The sequence below is a fragment of the Poecilia reticulata genome, linkage group LG16, assembly GCF_000633615.1.
Source record: "Poecilia reticulata strain Guanapo linkage group LG16, Guppy_female_1.0+MT, whole genome shotgun sequence".
NCBI classification, from domain to species: Eukaryota; Metazoa; Chordata; class Actinopteri; order Cyprinodontiformes; family Poeciliidae; genus Poecilia; species Poecilia reticulata.
In genome coordinates this window covers 13253113-13272966 of record NC_024346.1, presented here as the reverse complement: position 1 = coordinate 13272966, position 19854 = coordinate 13253113, and the positions used below count along the sequence as shown (strand labels likewise).

General features: G+C 39.4%; 2 protein-coding genes and 1 long non-coding RNA gene across 4 annotated transcripts; 1 reads left to right on the top strand and 2 right to left on the bottom strand.

Annotated features, from left to right (window-relative positions):
• Positions 1-348: 348 nt before the first annotated feature.
• Positions 349-14772, bottom strand: dedd1 (death effector domain-containing 1). Its single transcript, XM_008431327.2, has 6 exons — positions 14548-14772; positions 14054-14249; positions 11838-12351; positions 11641-11763; positions 11174-11314; positions 349-2195 (listed from the first exon to the last, which is right to left on the bottom strand). The coding sequence occupies exons 3-6, from the start codon at positions 12307-12309 to the stop codon at positions 1798-1800; spliced, it is 1134 nt and encodes a 377-aa protein (XP_008429549.1). The 5' UTR covers positions 12310-12351; positions 14054-14249; positions 14548-14772; the 3' UTR covers positions 349-1797.
• Positions 5133-11167, bottom strand: LOC108167026 (uncharacterized). The gene is made up of 2 exons (XR_001777420.1): positions 8232-11167; positions 5133-6260 (listed from the first exon to the last, which is right to left on the bottom strand). It is a non-coding gene; the product is annotated as an uncharacterized LOC108167026 (long non-coding RNA).
• A 101-nt stretch (positions 14773-14873) lies between the features above and the next one.
• rabac1 (Rab acceptor 1 (prenylated)) lies at positions 14874-19492 on the top strand. 2 transcript variants are annotated; one of them, XM_008431326.2, is made up of 6 exons: positions 14874-15051; positions 16758-16899; positions 17014-17226; positions 17417-17514; positions 17726-17827; positions 18682-19492. In XM_008431326.2, the coding sequence occupies exons 2-6, from the start codon at positions 16769-16771 to the stop codon at positions 18768-18770; spliced, it is 633 nt and encodes a 210-aa protein (XP_008429548.1). In that variant the 5' UTR covers positions 14874-15051; positions 16758-16768; the 3' UTR covers positions 18771-19492. The 2 variants fall into 2 exon arrangements, with proteins under 2 accessions (XP_008429548.1, XP_008429546.1); XM_008431324.2 differs by having other exon boundaries at positions 14878-15051; positions 16755-16899.
• Positions 19493-19854: the final 362 nt, after the last annotated feature.

Genomic DNA, 19854 nt, shown 5'->3' with positions numbered 1-19854 from the left:
AGATAAACAGCAAAAGTATAAAAATAACTAAGATTTAAGAATTTCAACAACTTGAATTACCTTATTGCTGCAATTTTGAAGCATAATTCAAAATATTGTGCTTTAAATTTTAAAATACTTTTTTTCAGGAACATTTTAAACCAGCAACATTAAACAGTCAGTACTCAGCAGAGCCCTTCGGGTTATTTGTGTTGGGGATCAACTTTAAATGTTTCAGATGTAGAGTTTTGTAGAACCAATAATAAATTAGCTAAACAGCTAATAAAATACGGTGCTGATTTTTCCGATATCACAATTGGAACTATGCAAAATGTTGAGGACAAATATGAATGTATCAAAAAAACACCATGAGGTCATCAAAACTTTTATTATTCACCAGAAGTAACGTCCAATATATAAAGATTTCCACAAAAAAATGTCTACCGTTCCAAAGAAAAAAAGAAAATCCCCTGAATTAGTGAACAGTACAAACAAACATTATCTCCTTTACCAAAAACACACAAAGTAAACATGGAAATCTGTCCGTTGTCCTCTCGCTGGTCTCTGCTCAGCCCGGCAGAGACTTGTACTTCAGACGGTGTCTGCCTGCTTAAGTCGTGCCAGTATGAAGGGACTTAAGAGTGAGAGGCCTTATTGATCGTCTTCTATGAGTGAAGTCCAGGCATTAGTTCCAGCAGGGCGAGTAGACAGCTGTCCGTGAGCCACTCTACTGGGCCAACATCGCAGGGCTGAGTGAAGCCGGGATGTGCACTTTTGATTTTGATCTCTCCAACATCACTTGTATTGACTGACGCTCCGTCCTGTGCTTTACTTGCTGAGAGAAGCACTTGCTGAGGCCTAACTGGGAGCCCAGGCACAAGCCACCATTACATTATCAGGGCCACTCTTGACAAGCTTGTGATGATGAATCTTCCATGGTCTGTTGAGACCTGTTCCTAATCACTGCTGTCATCTACTGATGACTAAAGCATCCACTGACCACGGCAATCATACGGTGGGTTATGGTGGGCAGAGATTACGGGGCAGAGATTCCCAGTGTTATCTGGTCTCTCCTGTGTCGGCGGGGCTCTCCGAAGTTCGAAGTAGAAGTCAAACTGTGGTGAGAGCGGCGCATTCTTCCGAATTTGTTCAATTTTAGTTTGATTCAGTAATGATTTTTTTCCTTTTTTTCCCCCCATATTTCACATTTTTTAAATAAAGTATTAACCAAATTCCTGATTTCATTATTTTCTTAACATTCAAACAAAATTTAAATAGTGTTTGTAGTTTTAGTGGTGGAGTTGTAAATGAGATTTTCCAGAGCCAAGTAAAAAGTATAGAAGAAAATAAAATGTTCAAATTTTGATACAGTTAGTCAATTGACTCTGCTCTTTTTCTTATTAGTTTCTAAATCTATTAAATAACTGACAGTGTCATCACTCAATCAGGAGGCCCACTCTTGCTTTTTCCTTTTCCAGCTGCGTCAAAGAAAATTCTCCCTCCTTCCAGTTTCATCCCGGTGTTCAATAATGTAGCACCTGTACATAAACCCAAATTTAACAGACTGATCCATAATTACTCCTCTTTCATTCATAAATATTGATGTTCCAACTTAGACTGAAAACTGAAAGGCATGATATAAACAAAAAAGGCCAATAGTTACTTCTGCCATCTAGTGGTTGTCACGTCAACAGCAAAACAAAAAAAGGCCTTAAAAGTGCTTCCGACTTCCACCTGAACCGTCCGTCATAGTCCCAGCTATTCTTTCCTTCAAGCTTCATATAATACAACAAAAAGAGTCTCATTGGATCACAAGGCCTAGCAAGTCTGTGTGCGCCCACCATTACCGGAGGACATCGCCTTCCTGGCTCTCAGCAGCCTGCGGCCCTCCTCGTAGTCGTCCTGGTCAACGCTGATCAGCAGGCGGACGCCCTCTGAGCCGGCGGCCGTCCTCAGGGAGTCCGTGATGAAGACGCCCTTCAGGGCCTCCAGCAGAGCCCCGCTCAGGTAGTCGGCCCAGAAGGCCTCCAGGTTGTCCAGCTCTGTGAACTTGATGTCGCAGACGATGGAGCCCAGGTCTCTGGCGCGCAGCAGCGAACTGGCTCTGCTGAACAACTCGAACTGACGCTCCAGCGGCTGACGCTTGTCTGACGAGACGCCCTCACGTAGCGCCGACTCGTGCTCCAGGTACTCGGCCCGTACGCGTAGGCGGATATCTGATAACAGCAGAAGGTGGAGGAAACAGTGGGAGCGGGTGGGAGGAAGTGAAGGGGGTCAAAGGAGTCAGCAGATAATGAAGAAGGGAAAGAAAAGAATGACAGAAAGAGAGGGGAAAGATTTTAAGGGGTCATGAGGGCAGAACAAAGGGGGGAGAGAGAGAAACATTAAAAAAAAAAAGTTCAGATACCAATTATTTAGGTTTATTCTAGAGTGCTGTGAAGAAGCATTCAATGCCTTTATATCTTTTTTTTGTTTGCTTTTTTTGTCACGCTTGAATGTTTCAGATTAAACTTCTTAATATCAGAGAAAAATAACCAAAGTGAATATAACAATACAGCTTTTAAACGATGATATGCCACATGTTGGTTGTGTTGAAAAGTTATTGCCGCTTTTCTTAAATCATAAATTGACTATTAAAATGAATTCTAATGGAAAACTTAATTCCATTTCAAAACCTATTCTGAAGCCTTGTTACGGTGAGCCCAGTAGAATCAGGAAATACTCTAAACAGAACCAGTCTGACAACAAGAAACAGGTTAAAAAAATCTCAGAAAGCATGGAGAAATAAGTGATTGAGGTGCTGACATCAACAGGCCAGTCTTTAAAATCAGGCTAAATTAAAACAGTTCGGGAAAGAAGAGTGGGTCAAAACTTTTCCTAAGTGAGGTAAAGGACTCACTGGTTTGTTATTACCATAAAGGAGCTGTCGCCAAATGTGGCACTGCTAGTTATTAGCTTTAGGGCAAAAGTCGTTTTCATTTAGAACAAGGTTGGCTTTCAAAAAGCATTTCCATCTTAAGATGTAAAATGATAAATTAAAAGCTGCTTTCTGGATCTGAAACATTTAGTGACAAAAAGGCAAAGAGAAGAAATCTATACAGAGTAAATATTTTTCACAGCATTGCATCACCACTGGGCATCGTATTCATCAGTATTAAACTGAGCAGTGATTGTTTTTTTTTCTTTTTTGTTAAGGGGGCGCAGTTCCTACTCAATAGGCTGAACTCAATGCTATCTCTTTTTGTTTTAAAATCAGTTCCACACAAAAAAGGTGCAGCGATGCAGAGTAAACTGAGATGAGAGGGCACTGGAAGTAGACCATCCCATCTGAGAGCATCTTTGCTGTAAATCTGGCCCCTCGGTTTGTTTTGGTGAAACTTAAGTCGGTAAGTCGGAGCAAGGAAAGAAATACTCATCTGATCCAGCAGTGTTGTTCCATTTCTCGGTCGGTCATTTCTATGAATTTGAGTATCATTGGCAGCTGTTAACAAAACGGTTGAATCAGAAGAAACTGGAGCATGAGAACTTTCAGTGTGACAGCTTTAAAAGGTCCACAAACATCATGGTTGAAGCGTTCATGTAACCAAGTACTGAAATGAAGTTGACACCTTAAATTTTTTATTTTTTTTTGTAAAACAACTCGGCTGTACCAAGCTTTAGACGGGCTTTAAATCTTTACATTTGGAAGATTCTCAATATAAATGTTCTTTGCAGAGAATAAGTAGCTTCTTGAGTTTCCGCAGTGTACTGGACTGATGGTCATGCAACAGCACAGCGAGAAAGATTAGAGGATACATACTGTACTGAGCAAGAGCAACGCTGAGATCATCTCCCATGACATTTTTCCAGAGCTCCAAGAGGCAACCAGCTGCTGATGACTTTTGCTGCAACAAAGACCCAGCTCTCCCAATCAAAGCTCTCCCAGAACAGCAGTTGTCACAATCTAGAAACATGCTCAGCCAATGTTTAGTGAAACTAACTATAAACTCAGCCCTTCTAACTTGTTAGAAGGGCTGAGTTTAGTATTTGCAAAAATCATGAGCAAATACTGAAACAATTTAAAGTCTTCAAGTATTGGGACTAAAATATCTTTGTGTAAATCGTCTTTTCAGGTGAGCAAAAGGACCACTCTTATGAAGAAAACAGATTCTAGCTACATGTACTGGTGACTCTGGCAAGGAGAAGAAAAGCCTTCAAATATGATGTGGACTTTTTGACCTCAAGACCTTTTATGCATTTTACCTCCAATGAACTTGTTGGTCCCCCCACTCCACCCCAACTATTTCAGAGAAAAATTAAATGCAGCATTTAGGTTTAAAAGCATGACTGAAAACTGGTTATATTTTTCAACTTATTTGTGTATAAAAGAGTTTTACTACATGCAGTGATAGATTTGTAGTGAAGGAGATTCTACATCATTTTATAATCTCCAGTCACAAATATTAGTCAAGAAAAAAAAGGTTTATATCACGTCATATTGAAGCCTCATAGGAACAAGAAGCCATTTATTAAAACGCGTTGGTAAAAAGAACACTTTCTTCCACCAAATATCCCCCACTGAACTCGGTCAAATTAAATGCTGCATTTTTCCTACATTTTAGAATGAGGATATCCTGCAGCACTAAAACATGGATTCGTTTAAAAAGTTTCACAAATGTGTACCAGGGGCATACTGTACATACAGCTTCTACTTGTGACTGATGAAAAGACAATTGCAAAAGTTTCAGTCCATGCTGACATGACATTATGCACTACTTGAACACGTTTCGTTTTCAATCTCATTCAACAGCTACACCCTGATGCGAGAAGTCCCATTAACTCAACATTTTGTTTGAGGCCACAGCGAAAGGCACCCGACTCATTAGGGAAACATTTAGAAAATGCCAACATTAGAAATGCAAATGTCAAATAAAGGAATTGATTTTGAATCCCTTAACATTTGTAGAGGGGTGGTATCAAAACATTGGTTTTCATTTGAATTCTTCAGAAGTGTGTAATTAGATTATAAAAGCAGAAGACTGGCTCAAACAGGGCGATCTAAATGTTACATTTGTAAGGGCTGGTTGCAAGATTCAGGCACAAAACCAACTGGTTTCAGAAAAGTTGAAAGCAAATAGGTTTTGTTTAGGAAAGCATTAAGGTACAAGAACAAATCCAGTTTCATGAAGACATTTAATTCTGATGACTTACAACACAAATGAACAATTTTATAATATTCCTTTTTATACCACAATTTATTGATTATATATGAAAACTGTATGCAGGACAATTACAAAGAATGAATGATCAATCAATAAGGAGGGCAAGGGCTCACATTTTGTTCAAAAGCAGCAATACCCTACAGGGTAAAGTCAGATATAATTAAGATTAGGGTGGGGGATGAAGTGGAAACAGAAGAATAAGGTGGAAAAATCTTGAATGAGTCTGATATCTAAAGGTTTGGAGCTTCTCTGGTTAACACAACTGTCCTTTGTGTACATCTGCTTTGACTCAGAAATAAAACACTTCCAAAGGTGCTATGATGAAATTTCACAGTTGGGATGTTTCCCGTCAAGGCCTGCAGGTAAATCTTTTATCGTTTGTATTACAGCCATGAGTTGCATTTTGTCAATCTTCTATGACGATACAATAGGTTGCAAAACAGCTTCAACTTTTTTGAAGTACCTGCTGTGGTCAGAGTGAGGCATTTAAAGTCTTATAAATTGACCTTTTCTATCGTTACACAGCATGCGATTGCCAGGGCTACGATAAACACTTGCCAATTACTGCATTTATGGGTGGCCTTCATTTCACACTGAGCAGGATAGAAGTAAAGACAGTGACAGCGAGGGGAAGGCCATTTAAAAACCACAGGAACACAGTGATAGTCATTTTGTTAGGGTTACAGAGCACTTCACGCTTCATCGGACACAGAGACATCCACTTAGACAGGACATTAGGAGGCACAGTTTTCATTACTCACTTTCAGCACCAAGACCGTTTGAATTCCTCATCTCAGTCCCCTCCCACCCCTCCAAAAAAAAGTTTAAGTACCCATTTACGAGGAGTCGCTTGGCACGGAGAGCTTCAACTCTTTATCGATCCATTTTTCTGGTGAACAACCGACCAAGAGTGGAGAGCTACGGGGAAATCTGAGAGACAGGCACACAAACCTCTCATGTCCCATAGACAAATCACTCTTTACCGTTTTGCGTGGTTTGAACATTTAGTGTTCGATCTCTCGCTCTCTCTTTGTGTGTAAGGATATCGCATCCTGATACACACGTTGGGACTGTTTAGAACTGCGAATACAGAAAGAGAAAGAGAGACAAGCACAAGTGGGTTGGATGATAGTTGACTGGGTTGCTGTTTTTTTTTTTTTCCTTCAACATCAAGCAGGCACTTCTTAGTTGTAATCAGCTTTCAGATTGACCAGTAGGAGTCATTGTCAACTTAATATATCCAGATACACTTAAATGTGTCCTGATGATACACTGGGATGCTTGGGATTACTCTTATGTTGGACACTTTTCTTACATTCAACCTTGACAACTAATCATTTAAGATCCAACTGCAAAGGCTAACCAACAGGGTCAATTAAACCAAGCATACGCTTCCCCAAGCACCCCTTATAGGAACAGCAATAATGGCAGTCGTTATTGTCACAGTTTAATTCAGACACTCTGGTGAAAATGGTTTCAGAGATGAGTCATGACAAGAGAGACTATTTAAGGTCTGTTGAAATGCTAGGGGCCAGTGATGGACTGAACTGCCCTATCTATCTCTGCTCCGTCTTGACAAACGCACATGAGGGGCCTCACACGGGTTGCAGAGATAAGATACAGCACGAGCTTCCCTCAGCAGAGCACTACTCTGTTTTCTCAGAACTGCTTGAGAAAAAAAAGATGAGTCCTTTCTTTAAAAGTGGTAGCCATCTTAGATTTTCTGAAAAGAAAAAGGGCTGGTCCTCACATACTGACAAACTGTTTTTTTTAATTATGCCAAAAAGGTGAAAAGGGCTTTTTTCACAAATGTGACCAACATGTCTTTTATTTTCTGTTTTATCTTATGACCTCCTTAAACAAAAAAGTCTCTCCAATTTTGGACAAATAATTTTTTTTTCAACTGATTAGACTAAATATATTATGTTGTCGTCAATATTGCATTACGAATCAACTTTAGGTAGATTCAACTTCATCTCAATAATGCTGCACTCTTTCCGTCATCAGAAAAAAAAAATTAATGGGCAGAGAAATCAGCTGGTGACTGTCTATGACTTTTAACCCTCTCGCCGGGAACCTAAAAATCAGACTTTTTTTTTCTCTCTTCTGTGTGGAAGATGTTACAGAGGAAAAAGAAACTTGGCCACCAGTAAGGTGCTTAAAATGAAGCTTGGAGCAGATGTAAAGATTTAAATTTCATCTAAAAACAGTTTTTATGTTTATGGAGACAACTTTTGAACAGAGCGAGAGACTTCAGCAGATTTTGTGAAGGCTGATCATGTTGCAGCAAAAGTGCTTTGTTCTATCCATTTTTTTTTCTCGGAATGGTTGCTTTTGAGATTTATGGATATTGGCAGCCATTTACATGCCTACAAGTTAAGGAAATAGATCTACCTTTTATGTTAAAATAAGTATTGGCAGGTCAACATTTTACAAAACTGGATGGAGGACATCGGCCATAAAACTCTGGCCATAAAACTTGAAGCTTCATGACTTCATTCACTTTGCAGTTGGGGTTCTCATCTTACGAAACATATTTGCTTCATTTAAATGTTTTGGTTTAAGAGGAAACAAAAATATCTTGTTTTTCCTCTCATGGATAATTTTTTTATAAACTCAGGAGTAATTTCACTCACTTTGTAAGACAGAATGTTGGCCATATTTGTTATGATTTATTAAGCCCACTGATATCTGACTTTAGTTAAGAAGACCTATCCAGAAAACTCTACTGTTTGGTAGTTTTACTTTTGAACATGAGGTACAGTTTTTTGAGAGGAATTTGTAGCGCACTGCTGAGGCCTCTGGTCAGTTCTGCAAAACACAAACTCTTGTCAGAACAGGAAGGAATCCATATTCTGTGACACAAGGTTTTCTTTTTTTCCCCCACAGTGAACAAGACTAAATAACAAAAGATGATTTATCCAAATCCAACTAAACTTGATGATAGGGGACCAGGTAAGGAGCACCTATATTATGATAGACAAGCATCGTATACAGAGCAAAGTAGCAGCTCCACTCCCTGTTGTAATAGGGAGGAGAGCCTCTTTTTACCTTAGGCATCGGCCCAGACTTGTGAGAGCACATGACTGAGTTGATCACGCACACTGCAGTACGTATGCACAGAGTGGAGTGACAGACTTTTTTGTTTTGTTCCTCAGTCTCGATCTCTGTCTTCGTGATCCATTGTGTCATAGGTAACTCGATCTGAGTCACAATCGGAGTCAACCTGGTGGAATCAAATGTGGAGTCAAGACAGCAGCATGTTCACAGGCACATCACTCAACTTTAATACCAATGGGGAAGGGCTGTCTTCCTTCTAAGATTATATTTTGATCAAGTCGAGATGACGAAGGTTTTGGTTTGGCCTGTATCTTGTACTTTCAGGCAGAGACGGGCCTTTACAAGCAACATGTAAGCTTCTTAAATAACTGAGCAAACAACACAAAGGAAAGCAAACTCTAGTGTAATACTCATATTTAAGTGTTGAGAAAGGGATGGGTATCATTAGGATTTTGTTGACATGAATACTAGAATTATTGCATCTGATAAAGGTCCCTTTAAATTGTTTTGAGTCAAAATTTTACTGTTTTGAAACAATAACAGTCAAAACATAAGAGGATTTATTTGTCACAATGCTGTGGAAGATAATTTAAAATTTGAGAGTAGAACATTTAAGTAATATTTGATGATTACTTGTGTTTATCAGTAGATGGATGCATTTTATTCCATAGAGCTGATGTTGAATAGATTACATGAAGCACTTCCTATCCTAAAATAATCAGCTATGTAGATCCTACCTGTATGTTACTGTCATTGCCCTCTTCCAGACTACATAGTGTAGCTGTAACTATTAGTGAGCAAATACAGCCTGGCCTGTTTGTAGACGATAGACTGACGCATCTCAGATGCTTTAAAAGAATGAAAGGACTTAGATAATGGCTGATTTCTGTATGAACTACTGGTCAACGTGGAGATGGCCATCCTGCCAATATTTTAAACTGGTTGGGGCTGTGTGATTCTATATTCACAAGTGGAGTCAAAAAAATAGCTCAGACAAAAAAAAAAAACAAAAAAAAAAACATCAGTCTTCACAGATCTTACCAAAATACTGAGGCTTGAATTGAGTTTTTAAAAGTTGTGCTGCAGCATCTGTATGACAGTACAATGCCAGGAATTTGTCATTTTAAACACTGCCTGAAAAACAAAACTTCCTTTGCTCGTCCAGCATTTAGTCTGTCTGCAATTTGGACAAGTGTGCACTTCTCCAGAACTGAGAACAAAGCACATACTGATCCCTATGTGTCAGGGGCCTAAACTCAAAAGCCCCAGTGCCAAGAATTCTTCAAACATTTTTTAGTACCGACAAACCAGGGCGAACGCAATGAGACTAAAGTATCTTTTCCTGTTTCAATTCTCTGATGGCCTGTCCCCTCTGGAGTACAGTGGCAACACAATCTGGATAAGATGCATGTTGCCACAATAAACCAACAAGATGTCACCGCCAAGTTATGTTTGAGTTCAAAACAGCAGATTAATGCATACTAAGAAGATTGCTGAATTCTCTGTGTTCTGATTTTTAATGTGTGTGGAAGAGACTTGAGGAAGTCTAATTAATTAATTACAAGGAACACCAGCTATGTTACAAAGAAGGTTGCACGTTTGTATTTTGTTAGACTGATAATCATCAATTTTAAAAGGAAAATCTTTAAAATAATAATTACGATTTTAGGTATCTTTTCGTGATTTCTACATGATTTGATTCCAAAAATCAACACAAGGAGAAAGTTTTAAAATACTGCAATGTTCGTGTTATATTGACGTTTTTTTCACATTAAAGTCGTTCAAGTTTAATAGAGATAGTTTATCATTGTAATTCGTAATTGTGACATTTCAGAGCTGAAGAACAAGGAACTCGGAGCGGTTTTGTATCGGATCTTGATACCCATCCCAGATAAAAAGCAACGAAAAGCTGAATAATCTGCTGCAGGAGTATTTAGTGTCCATTTTCTTTCGAGTTAATGTGTTGAGGTCAAAAACAGTTTACCAACTATTTTTCAAGATCTTAAGGGATTTTTTTCACTTTTGAAGGAACCAACTTGGGATATCTTCATGAGTTTAGTTCATTTAAATTATTCTTTACAAATATCGAAGGAAAATTAGATAAAAGAAGCACAACAAAGCAGAACAAGGGCATCTCTTAAGGTGACAGGACTAAAAAACTTGGCTTGAAAGTAAAGACAAAAAGAACAGGTAGTAGCCACCAGTTTCCATTTGTAGTAGCAGCAGCTGAACACAGACCAATGGGTTAGGAAAATGTTATATGAGGGCACAAGAATGTAGGGAAAGTCAAGGTGAAGAAACAGAAAACAAATCTTCGATGTTGTTTGAGAAAGTTATTAGGATACTGTCCATCCAATAAGAATGTACGACTGAAAACAGCTTGAATGTTTTGGAGTTTGGTGATTAAAAGAGGAATGTAGAAAGTTCTAACGGTGACAATATTTTTGTTCAAACATAATCCTCAAGTTGGGAATTTTACCACTCAAACTGTAGGTTGGTAAATGTGATGAATGAGCCAGACAAGTGTATTTTTGACATTAGTAGTAGGTTTGGATCTGGAGAATTGATCTCTGCCTTTACGACCAACAAGGTCTCATTCAAATGCACAACACTTCTTAAAGTGTTAAAATTATTTTTAGCCTGTTTTTATCTTCACCAAATGATAAATATAGTAATTTATTGCTCTAGCAGGCTGTCAGGAAATGCAATGATTCAAGCTGAGGTTCAGCAGAGATGAACATCAGTTTGGGACATCAGTAAATGAAATACAGAGAATTGTTGAAGATGTTAACAGACTGAAGACCAGATGTTTTTGGATATTAAACTTAAATGAAGGAAAAACAGTAAATGGAAGGAAAAATAAAAGTGTTTCTGAAAGCAAAGGGGGGGAAAACTGAAAAGGGACATGTTCCACATGTATTCACTGCACTTACCACATGACACTTTCTGAGGTGCTGATGGGAGAGGCAGTGGCTGGACCCGTCTGCTTGTTTTCTTGGGTCTACGGCTCCAGCCATGTCCCCTCTTCTTCCTCCGCATCCTTGTAGATGACCCAGGTGCCTGAGAGTAAATATCTGAAAACCCACAGAGCCTGTGTCATTACTTGATTTTAAGAAATGGGCAAAAATGGGACATTTTTTTAAATGGCTGTTGCCACAGTTGTTTCTAATTACAATTGCAGCAATAGCAATTGTATACACATTTTCAAAACACAGCGTTAAAAACAAGTCTACAATATCATGTAGAAATAAGGACACCAGAGAGAACTTTGAACTCAGTTTGTATGCTGTTGTCATGTGATGAAATGAGATGCAAATACTTTTAGAAGGCACTTTATAAAAATTTGCATAAGCAGAACGAATAATATTCTACAATAAAAATGACAGGTCAGCAGACTTACCAGTTGTTAACTGTTGTGTGAAGGATGGGAGAGGCATATCTGTCTCTCTGCAGCTTTGGTGTAATCCAAACACCAGTTCTGTTTTATCCAATTCAAATCTCTGTCCAATTCGCTCTGGAGACACTGAAAAACAGATTCAAAATTAGCTAACCAATAAATGAATGACTAATTCTGAGAGACTATTGCTGACTGATTACCTGTCCTCCTCTTCTTGTGGGACACAAATGGCAGCAGATCATGACGGGTAAGCACTCTTAAAAGTTGCAACAGTGGCTCCAGGTTGCCATCACTGAGATATCCTCTCTTCTCAAGCTCCAGCAACAGCTCAAGGCCACTTTTAAACTTCAAGCCCTCTAAAGGCTGCTGTGATCCACTGGGCTTTAACCGCCTCCATGCCCTCAGCAGCTGTGGACTTGGAGCTACACCAGTGTCCTCTGAATCGTCTTCAGCAGGTTCAACTGTCCAGCCCGCTGGGTCAAGAGGGTGTTGTGCAGGGTAGGTTTCATTCAAAAGGAAAGAGAGAGCTTCAATGTCAGATTCTGTGAGCTGAGAGCCAACCACTTCGAACATCTCATGGAGAGAGAGCATCCCGTAGTAGTTCAGGCACTCGGTTTCGTCCCAGTGGAGTAAGTCCCTGATGGGGCACCCTGGGTACTGCACTGTAGCCATGGTCACGGTTCCACTGTGGTTCCTTCCCAAGGTCTCTCTTATCTGAAAAATTTCAACAGGAAAGATACACAAATATTATTTTAAGCAATAAATTCTTTGGCCTACTCCATGGGTACCAGGAAGCCGACATTTACTCAAATTATTATTATTTTACTATTTATAACAACAATATAGGTGAGTGTTGAGTGTCATGCAGTGTTTTGGTAGTTTCTATGGAGCACAATTAGTTGTGGGAGTGGTGACAGTGAGAAAAAAATTATTTGAGGTGCACAAAGCTTGTGCAATTTTATGTACATTTTCATTTTTGCTGCAGTTTGCCTGACTGTTTTTATCTGCATTATTTGTTTCTAATTAGCAAATTTTCAAAACACAATTTGAGTCTAGTGACTCAAGTTCTGGATTCAGACCAGGATCTTACAAATAAAAACAGAGAAAAAACCCCAAAACAAACAAAAGACACATGAACAGTAAATGCTGGTTTTAACATGTCAGACATGAGATAGACCACATGCTGAATTATGAAGGATTAACAAATAATACTAAACTAGCAGCAGATGCTAGTTTAGCATCTGCTGCTAGTTATGGGGTCATCTTAATAAATAAAAATTTTATTAACAGTTCATTTATTTCAGGACACCGAATTCAAAAAATAAAACTTGTATATTGGCTCTGGATCACGTGGTTAGATATTTTAAATATTAACTGATCTATTTCAGCTAATCTCAATGCTCACAGCAAATGAAAACCCAACGTCTTTGTTATTATAAAATCTGAATATTTTCTAAGTATAATTAAAAAAAAAAAAGTCTTTTGTGCAGACGTGTTGACCAAATGAAAAACATTCCCGGACAGCATATGCCCCCATTAACTGGTTTAAGGTCTGGTGTCTCATCTTATAGTTGACAATACGGCATAGATTCTCTGTAGATTTTAGATCAGGGAAGCTTGCTGGTCAGTCAAGTACCACTGTAATTAAAGCAGGTTGTGTCCTGGATCTAGTTTGTCAGAAGAGAGGACCTTAAAGTACTCTATAACTCCTGGCTGATGACTGCTCTGACTTTAGACATAATACAACACAGCAGACCAACACCAGCCCAGACTTGGGACCTAAATTTTAAAAAAGTACTTAAACATGTCTTCACCACGTTGTCCTCTGTTTCAGGTGTAGCTTAGCATGACAAAATGGCAATTTAAACATGTCCTGGATACCTCCCTGTGTGGTTGGTCTTGATGCTCTAACTCTAGTTAATGACCACGCCTTGTCAATTCTTAACTCTTCAATTGGCTTTTGGTTCCCCACTTCCGCTATTGCATTACAGGTTTTCCTTCCATCCAGTTTTCCACTTATACCCTTGGATAAAGCACTCTGAACACCCAGCTTCATGAGTAATGGCATTCTGTGGGCTGCCCTATTTGTGTCAATAGCTGTCTGCTGAACCACTGTCAAGTCAGTAGTCATTCATGATGACGTAGGCAATAACATTTCTGTGTTGAAGCTCCTTTTCCACATTGTCATTATAATATATCCTAGTTCTCTGGAGAACTAAATTGAAGTTTTTCATTCACTGTAAATCATACTCATCGAAGCAAATAAACGTTTGAGAAGCATTTCTGTGTGTAGAATTTTTATCAGCTTTTCAATGGTATTCTAATGATAAGAAGCTCCTCTACTTCATAACAGCCCAGCATTAGTCACCGGACAGTACTGCATAGAACTAAAGCATATCGAGGTCTGCGGATTTACCTTTTATCGTCCGTAGCTCGACGCTGTTTCGAGACTCGCCAAACAAACGGCCAGCTGTGACTGTTAAACTGTCGCTTTGTTCAGCAGAATGCAGCAAAACGCTAGAAGCCAAATACAAGTTGTCCTTTCTTCTGACGCCCAGCAGCAGCGCTGATTGGTGGAGCCGTGCGATGGTTTATGTAACCCGTTACGTTTTCTGTTGGGGGAAAAAAAACAACAACAACAATGCTTTTCAAATTTAACAAAAATGTTTCTTATGCTTGAGAGGTCAAGGTTAGACCGACAGGCATTTAGTAGGTTGTTAAATATGCATTGGTCCTTTGCTAGCAGCCGTTTTCTACCGTTTGTGCTAACCGACATCACGTCTACAACATTGCTCGACTCTTGTTATGGAAGCACAGTTTTGCTAAGGAATAAAAGAGCATGCTCTTAAGTATTTGAAAATATTTTAGACTTGCTCTTTCAGTAAAATAAAATATATAATTCATACTTACAGTTCCTTTGTTATTTCTCCTCTTCCGCTTGAAAATCTAGCAACTTCCACTGACCAACATCCACGGTGACGACGACACGGCAACGCTGGGAAAACGACCAATCATATCCCTCCGGCTTGACGGATGATGTAAGGTCACGTTTTTACGCCACTGATCTGCGGTCAGTTCTTTGTGCGATCTGTGAACTGTGAACAAGGACAACGGGCACCACCTAGCTGATCTCATGGCTGTCGCTTAACCTACAAGAATACATATTGTAGAGATACATTCAGATATGCATTTCAAGTTAAAACACACATGAAAAGATAATGACATTAACACAAACTTGTTTTTATTCTTTGAAGCATCCCGTTTTCAATGAGGTTCATAGTGTGGCCAATAGGTGGCAGTGTGGTGCATCAGAATACCAAGATGTTTTTTTCCCCTTTTCTCTCTCTGGCCACATCACATCCGTGATCCTGAACAGCAACAAAGAGGAGGAGGTTGTCTGATAAAACTTTTTCAGTGAGTACCTATATTTTGTTTTAAGGATTCGATGATGTACAGTTTTAAATGCTCTTTAGTCGTCAAGAACGCATATGAGTATCTGTAAAGTGTTTTGATGTTATGATAAGCTGACTAGAGTTTGACGTAAACGTTAGCAAAGAAGCTACATGTTAGTGTCTTGAATTTCCGGAAAAGTTGCGTTTTTAAGCGTATATTTATGGATGTCACTTAACAAAGCGACTCTCTAAATAAAAATATTATTGCTAACAATAACAGATTCATGAATATCATGTTTGTTGAGTGATGTGGTATTGACCAGGCCCTTTTTGATTGTAATTTTCCACTGCCCTTCTACTAACAAAGTATTCAGCCGGTTTGAGCGAACATTTGAGCAACAATCTTTCCAAATACTTAATGAAATAAGTTTCCTCTGGTGTGAATTTAAAAGCCTTTGGATTTGAGAGTGATCTCAAATCCAAAGGCTTTAGCATAGGTGTAGTTGCCTGAAGGACAATTCACCATATGCTTCATTTCTTAGGAAGTTTTAACCACCAAATTTATTGTATAGTGGGTTCTAAAAACATGTAAGCTATTTTATTTATATTTGTATATTGCTTTAAAGAACTCTTCTCCCTCTAATAATCTTGAGCTGCCCAGGCCTTGTGATGATCTTCCAAACAAATTTCGTAAATAAACTAAAACAATTATTTTATTTCTACACATTTTCTCCCTGTTGGTTCAATGGATAAATTTGAATGAGCTAGGGCGGTGGTTCTCACCTTATGTAACAAGTGCTGCCAGATTAAATACTAGAAATACACCAATCTGTCAGCCAGATGCAGCAATTTTTTCATCGATCACCAAGTCAGATATATAAAAAAAACTGATTATATTTTTCTTATTCATTAAGTTTAGATAATATTATTTCCTGGTACTACTGTAATAATTAACATTGAAAGAACAGATTTGGACTTTCTCACCAATCAAATGTCAAAATCCAGTATGGCCGCTTCACTTTTTAAACTTTGCAGTAGCCGTAGTGTTAAAGTGTTGCTTTGTATCTCCATGACATGTGTAGCTAATCCATATTTACAATTTGTTATACCTAATGTGTTGCCAAAACTGGCTTGTAACAAATGTTAACCTCATGATATATTGAATTGCAGTCGCCATTGAAGCATGTGTACAATATCACAATCCCAAAAGTCTCCTTTGACGTAATTCTAGGTTGTCAATTATATTTTATGTGCTTTGTATTCATCCTACACATAACTGTATATCAGTTGAGTTATATGGGTTTTGATCCCCTCCCCGATACAGAATTTAGTGTCTGAGATGTGAATACACCTACTTGATTTAGATGAAAAGGAAAATGTTTATCACACCGTATAGCTTCATCACAATATTCAACAAGATCATGTTACAATTGCATGTTTTTCCACTGTAGTGCAAATCTTTGTGAGCTTTCTTGATATTTATTACGTAAATATCAAGCAATATTTTCTGAGTACTTCTAAAGGGATCCTAAGTACCACCACCCTAAGAACTACCACTCATTTTAAAAGTCTTTATTGAAGCAATAATAAAGACTATCGTGTCAAGAGGAGGAAGGCTTTTGGTTAGCAGCTGCTTGGGGATCAACTTATTGTTGCCAACGTGTTCAATGTTTAGTTGCAATTTTTACATCCAGACATTTTAAATTCCTTGAAATCTCCTTTCAGCAGGAAGCCTTCAGATGTCCTCAGGTGCACCAAAGGGAGAGAACTGCCTTGTGGACATGGACAGCAAGGCTGGAGATCTGTTTGGTGCGGAGGATGCTCATCCAACTGGAACGGGGGGTAACGGTGCTGCTGGAGTCCTGGCGAAGTAAGAGCCTTTCACTTTAGATTTTTTTATAAGCTGAAAACAGCAGATTATATGAATATTATTACATAGCTTGTTATTTTGATCTGTATTTGATCTTGTTTTTACTTTCCAAAGGCTGTGGCTTCCCAAAGGCCTCTCAGTCAGCGTGGCTAAAGAATGGTTTGACCGCCGCAGGGTGTCCATTCGACCGTGGGCCAGTTTTGTCGACCAACGGAAGTTCTCGAAACCTCGAAGCTTCGGAGAGCTCTGCCAGAGGGTGGTGAAGAACGTGGAGGTTTACAACAGCAACTACACCTTCATCTTTCTGGGTCTCATCCTCTACTGCATGTAAGACCTCAATGAGTTGGATCAGTGTTGGTTTAATCTGAAAAAAAAAAATGTTCACCTCCTATTCTCATATTAGCAGTTTTATTTCTGTAGTTCTGTGTGACATAAAACACATTTAAAAGGCCATGAGATGAGAATTGCTACCTTGAAATCTGAGAGCGATTGACTTGTTTGTGCTCCTGACCCTCAGCATCAGCTCACCCATGCTGCTGATTGCCTTGGCTGTGTTTGCTGGTGCCTTCTACATAATCCACCTCAAGTCTCTGGAGTCCAAGCTGGTTGTTCTTGGTGAGTAAAGTTGGCATAAAATGAAGTTATGTGTTTGTTTGGTTTTTTTACACGTGTTCCTTGGATGAATTTTTTAATTTCTCAGACTTTCTTGGAAGCGCGAAGTCATTTTATCATTAAGTACAAGCCCAATCAGTCCTGTACTAGGCAGGACAAACCTGCACGTACAAAGCGTATCGATTTGTTTTCTTTGTGCTCTCTTGTTCACCAGGTAAAGAGCTCACTGTCCCCCACCAGATGAGCTTAGCTGGAGCCATCTCTCTGCCCGTGTTCTGGTTGGCAGGCGCCGGCGCTGCTGTTTTCTGGGTTCTTGGTAAGTCAAACCACTTCAGTTAGGTTTGGCCACATGTTACTGATCTGTTGGCATTAGTTTGCTGGCAACTATTGCCAACAGAATATGTGGTACTGTGCACACTGTACAAGTTTATTCATAGCTTCGGTGGCCGTGCTCACAAAATCTGTGATGTTAAAAGGTCATTCAAAAAAGAAATGCACACTTTTTGTCAGGTGCATCACTCCAAGAATTACAAGAAACTAAAAGACTCAAACAAAACCTGAAACTTTGTTTTAAGTCATGCAGGTAAAGCTGTCATGCTTTACCTGCATGACAACCAATACAGACACAAACATCCCTATATTCATACTGTTTTCATCTCAGTTGAACCACAGATTTTCTCTAGATGTACAGTTTTCAGTCCAGTCAGTCTCCAGGCGTCCTATTCTGTCTGCCTAAATACACAGGGCACCACAGTGGTTGCTTTGTACAGCCGATGGCACATTGATGCAGCTGAAAAACTATCAAAAAACTTTAATCTAAACGCTCTAAAAACTTGTGCTGCTATTCATCATTTTTGCACTAGTATGGAATAATAATGATGCTTTGGCACAACTTAATTTTCTCTGCTGCACCTCAGGTCCACGCTGTTGCAATCTGAAGCCTGGTGTGGGAATAAAGCCGCCCGGCCTACGCTCACAGACAAATTGTTAAATTTGTTGTGTGAGAATAACTTGACACCCAAATGTCTGATTAATGAGGGCCGTTGTATTTTTATGAAGTTAGTTGAGTTTTTTTTTCCTGCTAATATATTCGGTTTCATGGACTGTTGTTGTTTTATTAAAAAGTTCGACATATTCTCTGTCCTAAAATAAATTTTTGTCTCCTCCCAGGAGCTACGCTGTTTCTGATTGGCTCCCACGCCGCCTTCCGGCAGCTGGAGGGAACGGACTTGGACGAGCTCCTCATGGAACCCGTGTGACGACCCGGCCGAACTTGAAGCAGCTGCTGATTGACGGTTGGGCGTCTTTTTGACCCAGTGATTGCACCAGCCTTCAGGTGTTTGGGGGAGAAACTGCTCTAAAAACTGTTTCCAAGCTATATGTGTATCTTATATTCCAGGTATTTAGCATTATGGCATTTATCAACGCACCTTACATTGCGTCAAAGAATCGTTGTTACACTCTTTCATGTACATAGCTGGTCATATGCAAAAACCATGAATTTCTTAATAATCAATTAAAGCACATTGTGAGATGATGGGCCTTGATCTGCATATTTCTAACCTCTTTTGCCTCTGGTTTGTGTCATGAAGCCTCTTGGTCCTTCCTGATGTACTCGCCATCTATAAATAGAGCTTCTGCAATGAACTCTCTGCTGTAGAAACTGATTCTGTGCATACTTCATATTTATAAACTGCTGTTTATGTGCCATATAATGCTTTAAAATGCCTGTTTTTATTTAATAAAATGCTAATTTGAGAAAAGCTTCTGGATCATTTACAAGGTACTGAAGGCCTGCTGTGTTGAGAGTTTCACCGTTCTCACGGTGTGCATATTTAATCAATCTGCTTTGAACGTTCGGCTAATGAAAGCATGTTTCAGAAATGTACTATTTGTTTACGTTTGATTGAAATGGTGTGTTTCTTTTTGTATTGGAATTTTTGGAAGTGCAATAAATTCTTGTTACTGATTCGTCCTTAAACAGCCCAGTTGTCTTCTGTTTGTGCATGCCTGGCAGCGCTTTGCGTTGAACTTTGCAACCCTCAGAACCCCGTCTGTACCGTTCGGTTGTTATTCCGGTCCAGTCTGAATGCACAGTGGAATAAAACACCATGAATCCCTGCTCACCCTCTCCCTCTCTTTCTGTGTGTCTGCGGTGCTGCAAACTGCACCGTTCACCGACAAACACCCCACCCCCCCTTCTCGCTCTCGTTTCCCCCCATTGTTCCCCCTCTTCATGTGACCCCTGTGACCTGTGCTCTCTGACAGCACAGCCGAAGGACCCCATGCACCGGTTGCCATGGCAATGACCTTGGAGGGCCCCAGCCAGACATTCACCCGTCC